The sequence below is a fragment of the Solanum tuberosum genome, unplaced genomic scaffold, assembly GCF_000226075.1.
Source record: "Solanum tuberosum cultivar DM 1-3 516 R44 unplaced genomic scaffold, SolTub_3.0 scf00106, whole genome shotgun sequence".
Taxonomy (NCBI): Eukaryota; Viridiplantae; Streptophyta; class Magnoliopsida; order Solanales; family Solanaceae; genus Solanum; species Solanum tuberosum.
In genome coordinates, this window is record NW_006239032.1 from 730,920 (window position 1) to 747,937 (window position 17,018).

The 17,018-nt window shown below is 34.5% G+C and overlaps 1 protein-coding gene across 1 annotated transcript; it reads right to left on the reverse strand.

The window, feature by feature from the left end:
- Nucleotides 1–6,871: 6,871 nt before the first annotated feature.
- LOC102586948 (GDP-Man:Man(3)GlcNAc(2)-PP-Dol alpha-1,2-mannosyltransferase) lies at nt 6,872–11,592 on the reverse strand. Its single transcript, XM_006349404.2, has 7 exons — nt 11,193–11,592; nt 9,517–9,803; nt 8,804–8,990; nt 8,334–8,402; nt 8,023–8,216; nt 7,564–7,673; nt 6,872–7,248 (listed from the first exon to the last, which is right to left on the reverse strand). Exons 1-7 carry the CDS (start codon nt 11,502–11,504, stop codon nt 7,004–7,006), a joined length of 1,404 nt encoding a protein of 467 aa, XP_006349466.1. The 5' UTR covers nt 11,505–11,592; the 3' UTR covers nt 6,872–7,003.
- Nucleotides 11,593–17,018: the final 5,426 nt, after the last annotated feature.

The following is a 17,018-nucleotide window of genomic DNA, read 5'->3' on the forward strand; positions in this document are numbered from 1 at the left end:
TGAGACATCATGTATAAAGTCTAGAAAGTCTTCCGCTTGCTTTTTTTTTTTATGCAATGTTTTTTTGGTAAAGAAAGTTTTAAATTCCTTATGGTTTTAGTGTCTATGTGATGAATGAATGCTAAGAGGCTTGTATTAGACCTCTTCGAGGTCGAGTACGCCGGTTACGACTAGGGGGTGCTCTCGGGTCGTGACACATTTCATGGCTATCAGTTTAGTCACTCCAACATGGACACATGAGATCGTACAGAGCTATATTGATGATCCCTATGTCCAAGAGGTGCTCACTATTTTATCAGTCGACATGCATGGGCCTTGTTTGTGGCACTATACTGCTGGTGTCTTGAGGAAGAAGGGTAAAGTATATGTGGGTTCTCATGGCTCCTTAAGGCAACAACTCATCTCTAATTTTCACGATACTCCCCTTGGTGGACATTCTGGCCAGTTGGGTACCTTAAAGAGGTTAACTCAACACTTCTATTGGCCTAAGATGAAGCTCCTGGTGAATGAATATGCTTCCAGTTGTGATGTTTGCCACAAAAATAAGGATGACAATTTCGCCTATCCTGGATTGCTGCAACCATTGCCTATACCCAATCAAGCTTGGAGCCAAATCAGTATGGACTTTATAGAGGGCTCACCTAAGTCACAAGCTAAGGATGTGATATTGGTTGTGGTCGATAGGTTTACCAAATATGCTCATTTCATAGCTCTAGCTCATCCCTACACGACAGCCACGGTGGCCAACTTATATTGGAAAAGGATCCACAGCTTACATGATACTTCTGATTCCATTGTCACTGACAGGGACAAGGTGTTCTTGAGCAACTTCTGGCAAGCTATGTTTAAGCTTTTGGTAACTCAACTTCATTATAGCTCTGCCTATCATCCCCAAAGTGATGGTCAGACTGAGAGAGTTAACAGGTGTTTAGAGAATTATCTCAGGTGCATGACTACGAGTAGACCTACTCAGTGGAAACAGTGGCTTCCAGCTGCTGAATGGTGGTATAATACGAACTTCCGCACTAGTCTACGCTGTACCCCGTTTAAAGCTTTATATGGTTATACTCCACCTCAACTGTCCATTGGCCCACTCTTGGAAACAATAGTCCAAGCTGCAGAAGATGTAGTGATGCAAAGACAACAATTTCTTCAACTACTTCGGGATAACTTGACGACTGCTCAAGCCAGGATGAATTTTTTTGCTGATAGTAGACGGACTGACCGAGAGTTTGTTGTGGGGGACTCAGTTTATCTGAAGCTTCAACCTTATCGCCATACTTCCATTGCATTGAGGGAGAACCTGAAGCTTAGCTCTAAGTATTATGGGCCTTACTTGATCACTGACCGGATTGGTTCTGTGGCTTATCGACTAGCACTACCTCCTCACTCTAAAATCCATTCGGTATTCCATGTATCACTGCTAAAGAAAAAGGTGGGTGATCGTGTGATGGTGCAATCTACGTTACCTTCTACTGGCAGCGATGGGCAGTTTTTGGTTCAGCCTGTGGCAATCTTGCAAAGGCAGATGGTGAAAAGAAACAATGTGGCTGTTGTGAGAGTCTTGGTACAATGGTCTAACCTTCCCCAGAAGATGCAACATGGGAGGACTACCAGTTTCTACGTGCCAAGTTTCCAGACTTCGATTCTCATCCTTGAGGACAAGGATCGTTTGATGGGGGAAGGTATGTTATGATCTCAACTTAATAAATAAATATTGTGGTGCTATGGAGGTTCGAAGTTAAATATAGCAACATAGCGGAACAGGGGAAGTATAGAATGAAGGGCCATGATCTCTTTAATTCAAATGAGAAGTGACGGTCGTGATTAAGACACGTGGAGTTGGTTACAAATATCTATCAGAAGAGAGAGACGAGCAACGAATTTCTGGTGAACATTTCTCCCCTACTTTCCTTCTTCTTCCCAAGTCTCTTTCTCCTTCTCTTCGTTCTCACTCTAATTCTCTTTCATCCAAATTGCAGGTTCAAATGGCTATAGCGATTCCTTCATTTAGTAGTTAGTTATTATAGTTACTATATCTTATATTTGAGAACTCTTTTCTTTTATAAAAATCCAGAAAATTCCCAAAAAATATTGTTGTGTTTGAATTGTTTCTGCAAATTAGTATCCAGATCTCAGTTGAGATCATAACAATTGGTATCAGCGCAATTCGTCCTAAAAGAGTTTGAAAGTTGATGTTCTTGACATGAATTCTTGAATTTGAATGTTGTTCTTGAATTGGGTTGAATTATGGAGTTTTCGAGATCTTTACATTGTGTTTTAGAGTTACTTTGAGTTAGGTTCTTGAGTACATACGCTGGGTATCGGGATCTAAAACGAATTTGAGAAAGATAGTCGAATTTAGGTGGTTTGAGGCTGAAAAACGAAGAAGGAAAAAGTCGAGTAAGGTTCATGAAACAAGTCCGCGTCGCAACTTGTTCGTTTCGTGAACAAAAATCTGCTCTGCGTCGCGAAGAGGACGCGGACTCCTCTGTCCCAAAATTTAATTTCGCGAGTAATTATTTAAAACACCTCCGTGTCGCGGACATGTTCCAAGACGGTGATTTCGTAGCTTTTCTCAAGTTTAGCTATTCGAAATCATTCCAAATCATCAAGAGATCTTTCCTATCACAAATCGTAATCCTTGAATCCATAATTCAATTCAAGGACCAGTTAAGAGAAGTTAAGAGTCAAGTCTAGAAGTTAAGAAGCAAGTCAAAGCTAAGTTCTAAGGTTTTCAAGAGTCTTTAACAAACCGTTTAACTTTGTTTTAAAGACTAAAGTTTCAATTTAAGCAAAGAGTAAAGAGTTGAGTTCATTTCTCATAAAGCTATTAGGGAATTAAGTATTTCCAAAGAGTTTATAAATGTTTTCACATTTGAGCAAGAAAAGGGAACGTCCATTCCAAGATAGCTTTTAAGCTAAGTTTTGAGTAATTATCTCAAATCAAAGAAAGAAGTTTGTTTTTAAAACATATGAGCTAAGTATATTTTTGGGAGTAGTATTGAGCACCGATATGGGGATGCGAGTTCATATTAACTCAAGTTTCCATAAACCATGTGGCCATCATGAGTAATAATGGGTCATACTTTTTAGATGATCACATAAGTTAAGCTAGTGGATCCACTAAGTTAAATGTTCTATATGACGGCAAAGTATATGACAGTTCTGGCAGCGTGGGCAAGACGTTGTATCACCACTTAGGCTCATAGTGGTGGTTGTCGGTTAGAGAATCTCCCACAAAAGTTATATTACTTTTATATATAAGTAAAGTTGAGTTTGTTATTGTTTTATCTTTAATGAACTAAGTTGTTTATACTGTTGTACAAGTTATAAATATATATTGCATGTGTCTTATTGCTTTATATTGAGTTTAGTTATTTATGAGTTGTACAGAGCCAAGGTAAATGTTCCTTCTTACTCTTTTCAAGCTTAAGTTGTTGTTTAGCATTCCAACTCACATATTCGTACATTCAATGTACTGATGCCAGTTGGCCTGCATCGTCTTATGATGCAGACGCAGGTAACCAGAATCAACATCTAGCGCCTCGTTGATCCAGCTTGAGCATTCAAAGTCTGTTGGTGAGCCTCCTTGCATTCCGGAGGACTCTTTTATTTCGCTTTCCTAGTTTTTTTCTTTATTAGGATGTTGTAGGGTCTGTCCCAACATCCATCTCAGTATTATAGAGGATTCATAGATAGTTAGTATTGAGTCTCTCATCTATGTATTTGCAGATACTTTGTTTTGAGTCATAAGTTGCCATTTTGGCTAAGATGTTATCATTTAAACTATTGTGTTGAGTTTATTCTGTTAAGTTGAGTCTTTCGCTGAGTTAAGTAAGCCAGGCCAAGGGTCTGCTTGGGGCCAGCGATGATCTGCGAGTGTCGGCCACGTCCAGGGTGTAGGCTCAGGGCGTGACATTAACCCACCTAATTTACCCATTACCCACACAAATAAACTATCTAAAAACCTCAAGGAAAAGCCCCATTACCCGTTTGCATGATTTTATTTGAAGATTTTTGTTAGTAGTTCACGTGATTTTGCTAAGGAAATTGTTTGTCATGTTTAGTATGCGTTTTTTGAGGGTTTTTTTTTTGCCTGATCTTGTGTTTTGCGGCAACTTATAGCTTGAAAATTACTTGTAAATCACGTGGAAGATTGAATAGGTGAGCTGTTTTTCGAAGTAAATCCAATTAACTTTAGCTGATAATCGATTAATTAATTTTCTTTGCAGTAATTTTATTGTGTGAAAGTTTGATTTGTTAATTATAATTTGCGCTTTACCTAATTTGTTGAAAATCAAAGAGGAAGCGTAGATCTATGAAGAAATTAAGATCTCTAGTTTTTTAGTCGAATACATCTCTAATTTATTCTCAGAAGTTGTATATGTGCTATGAATTTTAGGTGTTTCTGCGAATTGATCTTCTCAAAATAAATGATTTTCGCTCTGATTTCTGATTTTGCTAGCTGTTGCTTCTTCGTTTGTCTCAACGAAAAGGTCAAAAAGCACTCGCACACGTATCTCCGCCTCTCGATTCCTTTTATCATTTGTTCAGATCTGTAAAAAATTTCTTCACATAGTTCATATAAAATTTATAATTAAGGGAGTAATCACTCTAGATCTGCTGAAATTTTATATGAGCTCTTACCTAAAACTTCTTATTTTTTTCCTGAAACACACATTTTTCTTCAATTAGATCTTACTACCAAACTAGAGAGAAGATGAATCACTGTGCAATTCAACCAGGTGCTTTCGCCACCTGTGAAGACATGTGAGCTCTGTTTCTTCAATTTCTGATAAAAAGAACGTCGTCGTTTTTATTTGTGTGGGTTAAATGGGTAATGGGTGGGTTAAATGGATAATGGGCGGGTATTAAAATTTTGGATTAAATAATTGATCAAATCGGGTTGAGTTGTAGGCTTGCGCCACGTGTATCAAATAACTATTCCGTTAGTGGGAGGGGCAAATGTGCACTGATTTTTGGACGGCAGGGGCAGTGATGAACGAAAAGTATGACGAAGGGTATTTGTATACCATTAACGATAGTTTGGGGGTAAATTTGTCCTTTTTTCCTTGAATAAATAGTAATATCTACTTACTCGAAAATATATTAATTATCATATTTTATTTTTCGAAAGTTAAATTATACCAACATTATTAATAATAATTTTAATTTATTTAAAAAAAATATAAATATCCGATAATATTGTATGATTCGAATAAATTCTGAATTAATTATTGGAGTCCAAAACTTAACCGCTAAGAACTAAGATAGAAGAATCGTATCGGTGTATCACTATAGATTTTCTTGTCTTTCTTATAAAGCAGTGTTGGTCATCTCCATTCTCTTTGAGATATCTATTTGTATAGAATTATTCCGAAAAGAATAGATAAAGTTAAAAACTTTTTATAGTATAGTTCCATAATATAATAATTGAGAAAGCTAAGAATAATATCAGAACTTGAGATTAAAATTGATAATGACCAAATGGCAAAACATGTAAAGTTATTCGGATAAGTGCTAGCTAAGGAGGCACCCGTGCTGGTTTTGGATTTTGGACCCCATTAAATTGGACGCATTTCACATCATCTTAATTTATATTAGTAACAACTTTTTAAAAAATAAAAAATAATTAAAAAATATGAATATTTTTCTATAATTAATAGTACTAAATTTTAAATTTCTCATTTGACTTTTAATAAATTTTTTTTTATATATATATGGAATATTTATTGATTGTTTAAATAACAAATTTCCTCTAATATATAGGTTGGGTGGTTTAATTCTTATTGAATTACTATATGGATCAATCATTTATTGCCACATGGCTAGTTATGAAGCTAAACCTAATCAGCATTTAATTTTAGGGATATTTTTAAGTCAAAAGATAATTTGAGGGTATGTTTTGTTCAATGAGGGAAAAAAAGATATTTGTGAGCCAAATTCAATATATTAGGAGCATTGTCGGTATTTTTACGATAATAAGTTAACAATTACTCCCTCCGTTCATTTTTACTCGTTACATTTTGACTTGGCATATCCATTAAGAAAATGAGCATTTAATTAATATAGATATTTTACCAAACTATGCCTATTAAATGATGTTTAGTATTAAGTCTTGGAATATAATTTGAAGAAAAAATATTTAATGCTTAGGGTAAACATGAAAAAATATTATTGGCTTTTCTTGATATGTCAAAAGTGACAAGTAAAAATGAAAATCTATTTTAGGAAAAAGTGACAAGTAAAACTGAAAATGATTATTTAATTGATATGGATATTTTACCAAACTATGCCTATTAAATGATGTTTAGTATTAAGTCTTGAAAAATAATTTGCAGAAAAAGTACTTAATGCTGAAGGTAAACATGAAAAAATATTATTAGTTTTTCTTGATATGTCAAAAGTGACAAGTAAAAATAAAAATTTATTTTAGAAAAAAATGACAAGTAAAACTGCACGGAGAAAGTAAAAAAAATAGCGTTGAACTTTTATAATAAATTCTTAAAAGAATAATAATAGTGTTGGAGTTGCAAGAAACATTTCAATATTAAAATATTTAAAACATATTAATAGGCATAAAGTGGGGAAATGATTATTTATTCTCCAAAAAGGGGTCAAATATACTACTATTAAAAATGATTTAAATATATTTCTTGTCATCAAATATTTACTTTCATTATACTTTTTGGTCTAAATAACTTTTTCTCATATATTTAACACAAATTTGCCCTTAATTTTGACGAAAAGACATGTGATGCAAGCTAACATCAAATAACTCAACCCCATTAACCAACTACGAGCCAAGAAGATCTAGGAGAATAAACTTTACAGAAGTCAACTATATCAACAACTTTCTTGATAACAGTAAGTGCAATTGAGATATCATCTATTTTTATAAAATATAAGGCAAACCAAACAAGAAAAAAAAGATAAGATTAAGTTTAATTATGGTGAACAAATTTGATCTCTTGTATTTATGAAAACAAAGATTTTGTAATCATTTACTATCATTGTAAAAGATTGGTCGTACAGCAGCCTTAAAATCTTCATAAAACCTTTGCTCTGAGAACATGGAGGCTCGTTTCCTTGCAGCAGCAGCCATCTCCAACCTCTCATTTTCTGGCATCTTAATGACTTCAATGATGGCTTCAGCAAATTCCTCTACGCTCTCGGCAAGAAATCCAGTCTGCTTTCCATCTTCTGGTAACACAATATCCATCCTTGGACCAGCTGAATTATGAGCTGAACGAAACCAACAAACTTTGGAAGTTAAAATGATCAGCTAGCATATATTTCCACCAAGTCCCTAACTGATCCTCGTATTAGTTACATTTGTAACAAGCTCGTTACATATGACTTATGTGCACCAACTTGAGGGTGTGTTTTAGAATATTATGTATATAGTGTCCCACATGGAAGAAGATTATTATGTACTATGTAAAATACAACTACAAATAGGACTTGCTGTAATAATGTAGATATACATCTTAATAATATTTTCCCGTGTTTTTTCACAGAAGTCACAGGGCGAAGGAGAAACAACACAACATGACTAACCAATTGGTATAGCGCCAGCAGCCATGTATTCCACTACACTTATGCCGAAGTGCTCATCTGTCATGGAATGGATTCCAGCTACAGCACCACCCAGAAGCCTGACCAAATCACTGCATCAACAATAGATTAAAAATGAGAATAAAGCTTTTATTAAACAGACAGAGAGGTAACAGCACTAAAGATATCCAATCAAGTCTAGTTAGCTTTTTACAACCATGCATAATATTACTTCTCTCTGTGTATTACAATGACCTGAATATCCAGCCAATTTTTAAATTTTTTAAATTAGTTTTTCTTTTGGGAGGAGGTAACCAACGCAAAAAGTCTGTCCCAGATGGAACTCTTGCCTTGACAAATAACTTCAAGCAATGAAAGAAAAGTCTGGTTCAGACAGTTTAACAAAATCACGCCTTGGAGTTCAAGAATTTCAGACTACCAAAATGGAGTTGTACTACTAACCTGTACAAGACATTCTTGTGGAACTCAACATGATCATCCACATTCAATTTAATAGCTAGATCCTTCAAATTTTGCAACCTTTTCTCATCCGCTTCATTCCTACAACTACCCACTAGTTGGATTTTCGGCCTTGGCAGATCTTGGTCTAACTTTTTTATGGCAACTGCAAACGCCTCAAGTTGGAGTGGGTGTGCCTAACTCATGGAAAAAAAAAACAAATTTTACAGGACATCAAGGTTGCAATATACCTTGAAACATCTGCACAAGTATGGGTACCTTGATTTCCACAAGGACTACATAAAAATGCCCACCTTCTCTGGACGGAACTGAGCGACAGATACTATCTTCGGAGGCTTCATTGACTTTTCCAGCGGAAGCACCTGTCAAGAGCAACGCGATGTTTGGCTTATATTATGCAACAATGCAGCTTCTTAAAATCCAACCCAGACTCAAAACACTATAACAAAAATTGTTAAGACCTTCAAAGGAGGAGTTCGTAATGTCATTTCCTTAAATTTTCACCAAAGAAAGTCCAATAAGATTGAAAGGAGAAATCTGTCTGGATATTACATTCATCCTACTCCCATCATATACTTTATAAATTCCAAAACGCAAGACAATACTTATAGTTAAAAAAGGAATTGAAAAGGCCTAATAGTAAGAATATTAGCCTCGATATTAAATTAAACAATTCTACAGAAAAGGAGAAAAACATTAACAAGTTTAGGCATCAGGAGGAGGAAGAAAGGCTATATTAACACCAAACAAGTAAAGTACAGACCTGAAGCCCAGAAGTATCACAAGGAGGATACACACGCCTAATTCGAGCTGGTATTCCCCACAGCTTCTCAATATGAGATTGAGTCCATGAAGAATTCACCATTGCAAGGTGTGCACAAGAACCAACGATGCTGTACAGCCAGCCAAATAATGCATAATAAATGACCTTGAACCGGGATAGTATTGCACTGCCAGAAAAGCAATTTCATTAGCTTCATGAACAGATACAATACAAGCAGATGAAAAGCAAAGAATTTACAAGCTTGTCAAATTCAGCCACTTGAATATATAATTTCACAAGACTCACTGAAACATCTAGATGTACAGTTCACTGAGAAGCAGAGTAACATCTAGCCATAATATGCCAATATATCTTCTTATGACTGCCAGTTAGTGTATGAACACATTAATTTGATAAAGAGATATGCATACATGTGACAAAGTCTAACGGAAAAAATTGTTAATAATGATTTGGGAAGATAAAAGATACAAGCAGATCAACAATTTCTTGTAGGGGACCTTGGCACCACTTAGTTGACAGACAACAAAAATGGCTCGCAAAGCTAATTAGGGTTTTTTCCTTTTTGTTTCAACAAGGTAGACAAACCTTAAGGTGCTTAGTTCCATGTAATACCACCAAAAACTTCCACCCAAGTGACGTCTATCATGAAATCCTATAGATGGCATATGCTGATATAAAGTAGTTGAACTCACCTCTTGGCAATAAAGGAATCATTGTTGTACATTGAACTGCGCCCATGAACACGGGACAGCATGTCTAAACTGATAGTTGGATAATGAGTATAGGAAATAACTTTGCATCCAAATATACGAGCAACTGGATAAGTAAAAGCATATCCACTGGTATCAAAGTAATATAAAGGTGTATATTTGCACAAAGCTTCCCAAGCAAGGTAAATTGATCCAAGGCTTTGACCAATCATTGTGAAACGAGGGTAAGTGGTTTCTTCGACCCACTTTCTCTTATGCAAATGGACCACCTGATGTGCAGGATATCAGTAATCTTGAGCAAAAATACATTGAATGTGAATTCCGAACTACGACATTATGCAACAATCATTTGTACAGGGTTTTATACGTGATAGTGATTACCACCATCAAACATATGCCAGTGATGAAGCATCAACAAAAGAAACACAAAATGCAGCAACACAGGTAAAAGGAGTATACAATATAGATATCTGAAAGTACAAACTAACATGCATAAATAATAAGTACAAATCAAAATAGATTAGAAGCTTATTGTTAAAGAATGAGCAGGAGGATTTCAATGTGTTATTAGGGGTAAAGTCTAGAAATCCAACATAGAGGAAGCAGAAAGACTACATGGTAATGTTGAAATCCCTGCTAACAAAATGCCTGTCAAGAAGCTAGGAGTTACCCTGATAACTACAAACACTTGATACTCTACTATAGTAAAGAAGCGGTGGGATTTGGGACATGGGCGGGGGCGAGGGGAAGAAGATAACGAAAACACAGGCAAAAGAGAAATAGGAAGTTGTTTGTATAGCTAAACAGAAAGGAATATCGACCCATCCTAATGCTGGATATTTGGAACAAAGCTTCCATCATCACACCTAAACACTACATGCTATTACAAAGTATGGCATGTGGATGAAATAGACACACTTTCTTAAAACCTCGAGGAAATACTCCCTCCTCTCTTTTACAATTTATACAACGATCTTCTATCTGTGACTTTCCAAAATGTTTGAGACTATTCCAATTTCATTCTACATTCACAACTTTTAAGAATTCAAATTCATTAAACTTTTTTAATTACCATACAATAAAAAAAAAACATTAGTTTTAAACTTAAACATGACATTTCCTATCAAATCAAACTTTTCCACCATCAGTGATATCATACGCATGTCATATTAACGTCTTACAATCAAATCTAGTCAAAAACTATCATACAAAATGAAAAGAAAGAACCGTCCCCGCAAGATGGTAAGGCGAGTAAGTCCAATGCTATAGGCCTCAAAACATAGCAAGTATCATTATACATACTTCATCCTTGTTAATTTAAGTGTTTTAAATCTGTTTTTTTATATGTCTTTCAATATTTGGAACTTTCTAATTCCAACATGTGACCACGAGATTCAAAGCGCATTTGGTGCATTACACTTGCACACATCTTTAGCTTGAGACCACAAGATTAAAAAATTTCCCTTATTTCCTTACATTCCATGTATAGTTAAGCTAATACACTTGAATTGAAATGGAGGGAGCAATAAATTTATTTATCAAGTTATTACTGATAAAACTCTGTTTTTTCTATATACGACGAGTTCAATATTTTAAATTTTCAGCACGATTTTTCTTAATCTAACTTACTTAAACACAGGAGAAGTAAAGGGTAATACCTTAGGAGGGTGGATTAATTTGACTCCAAATCGATCAAGGGCACGAGCAGTAAGACTGTGAGGAGAAGCATCGAAATCTCCTGTATATATTACACAATCCAGATTTGGGTTTTCGTCTTGGATAGCTTTGACGGCACACCACAAGACTCGTTCTCCACCACCTCCGTCGTTGGTGTATGGGTGGAAGATCCCGACAGCCTTCTTTCTGTTTCTCCGGCCATTGATTACCAGTAACAGTAACCTTATTGCTTGAGCAATTAACAACGTTACGGCAATAGCAGCACCGATCAGAAGCCAATTAGAAACCCCCATTTTCGAAATGAAAGAGGAGACTTCTGGCTTTCTTTCTGGCTAAATTTCAGATTTTGGTGGTAATATTATTTTAGGGTTTATAGGATGAGATTTTGTGTATTTCTAGTTTAAATTAAAATAGACCTAAATATTAGTCATTTAATTTTAGGAGTTGCTTTGGAGATGAGAATTATTTAATTTAATTTTTTTTTTGGAATAGTTTTTTATTTTGTTTTAAAATTAGTGATTATAAAAAATTTCAATTCAACATTATATTTCAAATTAGAAAAAGTATTTTAAATATGTTTTTTAATTCTATCTTCGTATCTTCGTAAATTTCAAAGGGTAAAAAATCGAATTTGTTATTGAACTATGAAAAATGAAATAGATTTGTCTCCTTTAATAGTTGAGGTCAAATTTATCCATGCTAGAATAAATTTGTCATGAATTTTAAAAGAGAAAAGCTTAGCACTGATGATTTCATGTGTCACACTATTTAAGGATTATTTTTTTTTTAAACAGATGATAAATATAAATCTTTCACAAAATTTGGGGGCAAAATTAACTCTTTCACATATGTCAAAGGTAAATTTGATTATTTTTTTCTAATCAAAGGACTATAGCGAATATGTTTTTTTTTTATGAGATATTTTTATTTTTCCACATAAGAGATTTGAAAAGATTTTTTTTTTCTATTCGATTTATAAATGGTCATAGGAAAAACACATATTTATATTTTATATCATGTGAATAATACTCTCTTTGTCCAATAATATTTGTCTACTATTGATTTTATACACTTGTTAAGAAACTATAAATAGAAGGGTAATTTTACGATATTACCCTTTGAATATATCTTGAAAAAATGTAATAGAAAAATAACTATAATTAATGATAAGGATAAATTAGGAACTAAGTATAAAATTATTTATTAATTTCATAAGGTGAACAAGTATTGTTGGACATCCTAAAATAGTATAGTTGACAATTATTGTTAGACAGAGGGAATATATTACTACATCTAATGAGTTAAACTTAAATTAAAGTAAAAAGAAAAAGTTTTCTAGCTTTATAAATGGTGCTGCATGCCTAATTAATGTTGGACAATCCCTGCAGAACCGTGAATGTGAACGATATAAAGAAATAGAGTAAATATAAAGCCGTTGGAAAATCACTTCATCTCTACCTAGGTGAAGATATAAAGGACGCTACATTTTTCAACAAGAAAATGTAACGTTTGGTATGGTCCAAGTTACCGATATATATATTAACAAAAATGACTAACAATAATATTAAGAGTGAAAATGTCAAGAGTAGTTGCCTCTTCCTTGGCTGATCCAAGCGAGCTCTTACAATATGAAAATTGGTGAGGAAACTGTCATCACAATCGTCACTGACCGCCTAGCTATCGTGAACAGTAGCATCTCGAAACTAAAGAGTGTATTGAAGAGTACTCCAAATCCATTTGTTAGAATTGATGCTGTAAATAATGGAGATCTGTTGCTGTTTTATGTGAAACAACGGTGCCTAATTATTCAATTTAAGGGCATGCTGGATAGTTCCATCACTTTTATAGGTCCTAGAAACATAACCCAAAAATATACTCTATCAAATGTATCCGGAGGTCGAGGCTGGAAAATTAAAATTAGAAGAATTGTTGATGTTGGTTATTTGACTGGTAAGCTTTGTAAGAAGCCAAATTTGCTGAGTAGTACACTAGAAGAGTTGTTGGACGAAGTTGGCGTTGAGATTAAGAAGTCTCTCATTAGTGAAGGTTCAATTCGTCCAAATTGGCAATCGTCTTCGATTCTATCGGAGGAGGAGGTGAAATTGGCTATGTATGAAGTCCATTCGTGCTATCAAATTGCAAGCAAGATAATTACTGATGCGACAAGTGCAACTATGCCGCCTGTGACCAGTGCTAATTTAATTCGTGCTATTCTGTAAAGCTGTTATTTATGAATCTTAAAGGTTGTTTTGCTAGGTTTTCCTAATATTACTAGTTGGTTACTAGTTCTGAGTCACCTTTTTATTAAGGTTCTTTTGTGTTATGGAGATCTACCTATGAAATATCAACATTTCTCTTGGTTATTTTTCCTTGTTTTTCTATTTTTATCTCTTTATAATTCAAGATAGATTAAAGAATGTTTGTGCGACTTGTCATGGTAAATTATTTTTGTGGAGGACTTAATTGAGTGCTCTTTGATGAGGATGACCTAGGCGAAGCTGCCAATGAGTTGACGAGGGCTTTGTAGAAACATAAGCCATTGGAGAGGAAGATTTGCGGAGTCGCGGACTGGCAATTGGACATCCACTTTTGGGACCTAGAGGCAATTGGATAGTGAAAAGTGAAAACAAGCAAGAAGAAATAATTATTTACGGTTTGCTAACTCTTATGCATACCTAAACAAAACGTGTATTGAAATCATTGTTTCATAATATACTTTGCAGAACTCTCCACCCACCCCCGATCCCAATCGTCTTCTCCAACAAATCAAACCCAAATTAACCCCTTAGTCTTTTTCGCGATCATCATATCTCAACTCTTTTAAATGATAAGAAAATATCATTTAAAAAGAAATGAAGAAAGTACAAGATTGTATCTTCACAAAATGAAATTTTCATAAAAGTCACAAGTTGATTCCCTCCAAATAAGAAAAGATAGTAAGAAGAAAGCAATACCTTAACTATGCTAAGGATAAAAATGTTACTACAATTACATATTACCTAGGTAAGTAATTGTTCAAATGGTAGAAAAATTCAATGAAATGAAAATGACATTTAGTTGTCCAATAAAGGAGCCTTTAAAAATGACATTTTACAAATGTATGCAAAAATTTAAACGTGCATGAAAGAGTAAAAGTTTACTACAATATAAAGGAGGGGGATTGTTAAGCTTGGACAATACTACAATATTAAGAAAGAGTAAAACTCTCCCTCTACCAAGAAGAATTGATGCATGTTTATCAACTTTGCAACGACCATCATTGATAGTTTTTACGTTATCCATCTTCCATATCTCTAGACTGTAGCTGTAATTCATGTCCATGAACTCATTAGGATTTTAATTTTTTTTTAATGCAGGAAATATAATGTTGTTGTTTGTCCCTGCAATTATAGTTGTATGTGTTCAAAGACAACTGATAACGAAAACACCTTATAATGCGGTTGTTTCTAAAGATGGGACCGAAAATTTCAAAACAATTGCAGGAGCAATATTGGTGGCCCCTGATCACAGTATCAAGTCATTCTTCATAAAAATCAAGAAAGACATGTATCAGCAATATATTAGAGTTGATAAAAAGAAGACTAATATAGTCTTGATCGGAGATGGGATGGATACTACTATAATAACGGGTAATAGAAGTTTTATCGACGGCAACAAAACCTATGATACCGCAACCGTTGGTAAGTCCCTCTCTCTATATATACATGAATTTTATTAATTTTGATGAATTATAATTGTTTTTTCTTATTTAATTTGCAGGGATTCTTGGCAATGGCTTCACAACCAAGACTTAACTTTTAGAATAATGTCGGACCCATAAAGCATCAGGCGGTGACATTAGGGTAGAAGCATATACGACTTCTTTCTATAGATGTCGTTTTGAAGGGTATCAAGACACTCTTGATACAAAAGTGTACCGGCAATTCTACCGGGATTGCGAGATATATGGCACAGTAGATTTTATATATAGTGACGCAACAGCTGTGTTCCAAAATTGCTTGATTGCACGTGTTTCGTTAGACACATAGTGTAATACAATCACCGCGCAACACAGAGAAGATGAAGACTCTACAAGTGGAATTGTGCTTCAAAATTGCACAATAAAGGTTGCTCAAGATTTGAGCAGTGTCACCACTTATTTTGGTCGACCATGGGGCAAGTTCTCTCGGACTGTGATTATGGAAAGTTATATCAATAAATTGATAGATCCTAGAGGATGGATTCAATGGATTGAGTCTGCAAATAAATATGTTGCTCCTTGCCAACCATATTATCTCGAGTACAAAATAGAGGACTGAGTGTTGTTGCAACGGGACGCGTGACATGAACATCTGTCACTACGGATCCGAATATTGCATTGAATTTTACTGCCAGGCGTCTCATAAATGGGCATAAGTGGATTCCCGCCAACATTCCAAGTTATTTAGATTTTTCTTAAACAACATTAAGAGTTGTGTTCTTACTAGTTTTCAAATTACAAAAATAACTAGTAATATGTATCTATCTAGTTTCTTAAAATGATTAATATAATTATCTGATTTAGCTAATTATTTCATTTTCTTACAATTAGAAATTCTCAGTGAAATGTTGAATCTTTCATTCGTCTCGTCTTCATTAATTATCAATGAAGAAACACCAAGGGAACTGGACCCAATTTGAAGACCATTTGCATTTCTGTTGGGCTAAGCTCAACCTCGTCCGAGTCAGCCCATTTTTTGAGGAACAGGTGTAAGGGAAGCAAATAAGCAGATTTAAGGAAGCTAGTATATACAGGTGTGAAAAAGTGATATACGTGATGACTGATGATATACATTGCCACAATAAGCCCAAAGGACTAAGCAAAAAATGGGCTAAAAGCCCATGATTGTCATTCAAATTTAATGTTTTGGACCTAGTGGTCCACAAATAATTTGGACAGGCAGTGGGCTGGAAACCCAAAAAGTTGCAGCAGGTAACCTAGTTGTTGCAATATTTGCTGGGAAACTTTCGCATATAGCCACTCAAAAATAGTTTAATTACGCTTCATAGCTATAATTTGTTAATTATGATTCGTAGCTACATGTTATTGGGAGGAGAGTGGCAAGCAAGATTGGGAGAGGGAGGAGAGAGGCGAGCGAGAGAGGGCAGAGAGTGGGGGAGAGGTGAATTGTATATGTATATCAGTTAGATAATTGTATATATGTAACTGGTATACAAATGTATTTGTATATCTGGCGAGCGAGATTGAGAGAGGGAGGAAAGAGGCGATCGAGAGAGGGAAATAATTTGTATAATTCACATCTCCTTTGTGTAATTTGCGGGTACATTTGTATAATTTGCGTGCTTTTGTATAATTGAGTAATACAAAGTCTGGAATTATACAAATATGATAAAACTCAAAATAACGAATTGATACAAATATAAACATATGAACTTTAAACAGTTATATAAATTATATTATACAAAATCCAAAAATTACATGTTTATACAAACTTTAAAAAGTTATACAAAAAAAAGATTGAATGTATATGGTGATAAAACTGAAAAACCAAAGAAAATCATTGTCATTGTCATATACAAATACAAACCATCGTATACAAATACAAATCAAATGAAAAATTGTTAGTTGCGAATTATACAAATGTGGCGAATTATACAAATGTGGCTAATTATACAAACTCGAAGTCAGCCCACATAATTAATGGTTAATGTTAGTCGCGAGTGGTAATTATAGCAAACTATATCTATGATGACTAATTAAGTAATATAAATTTGCTTGACTAATTAAGTAGTATAAATTTGCTTAACCGCGTAATTTTCCCTATTTG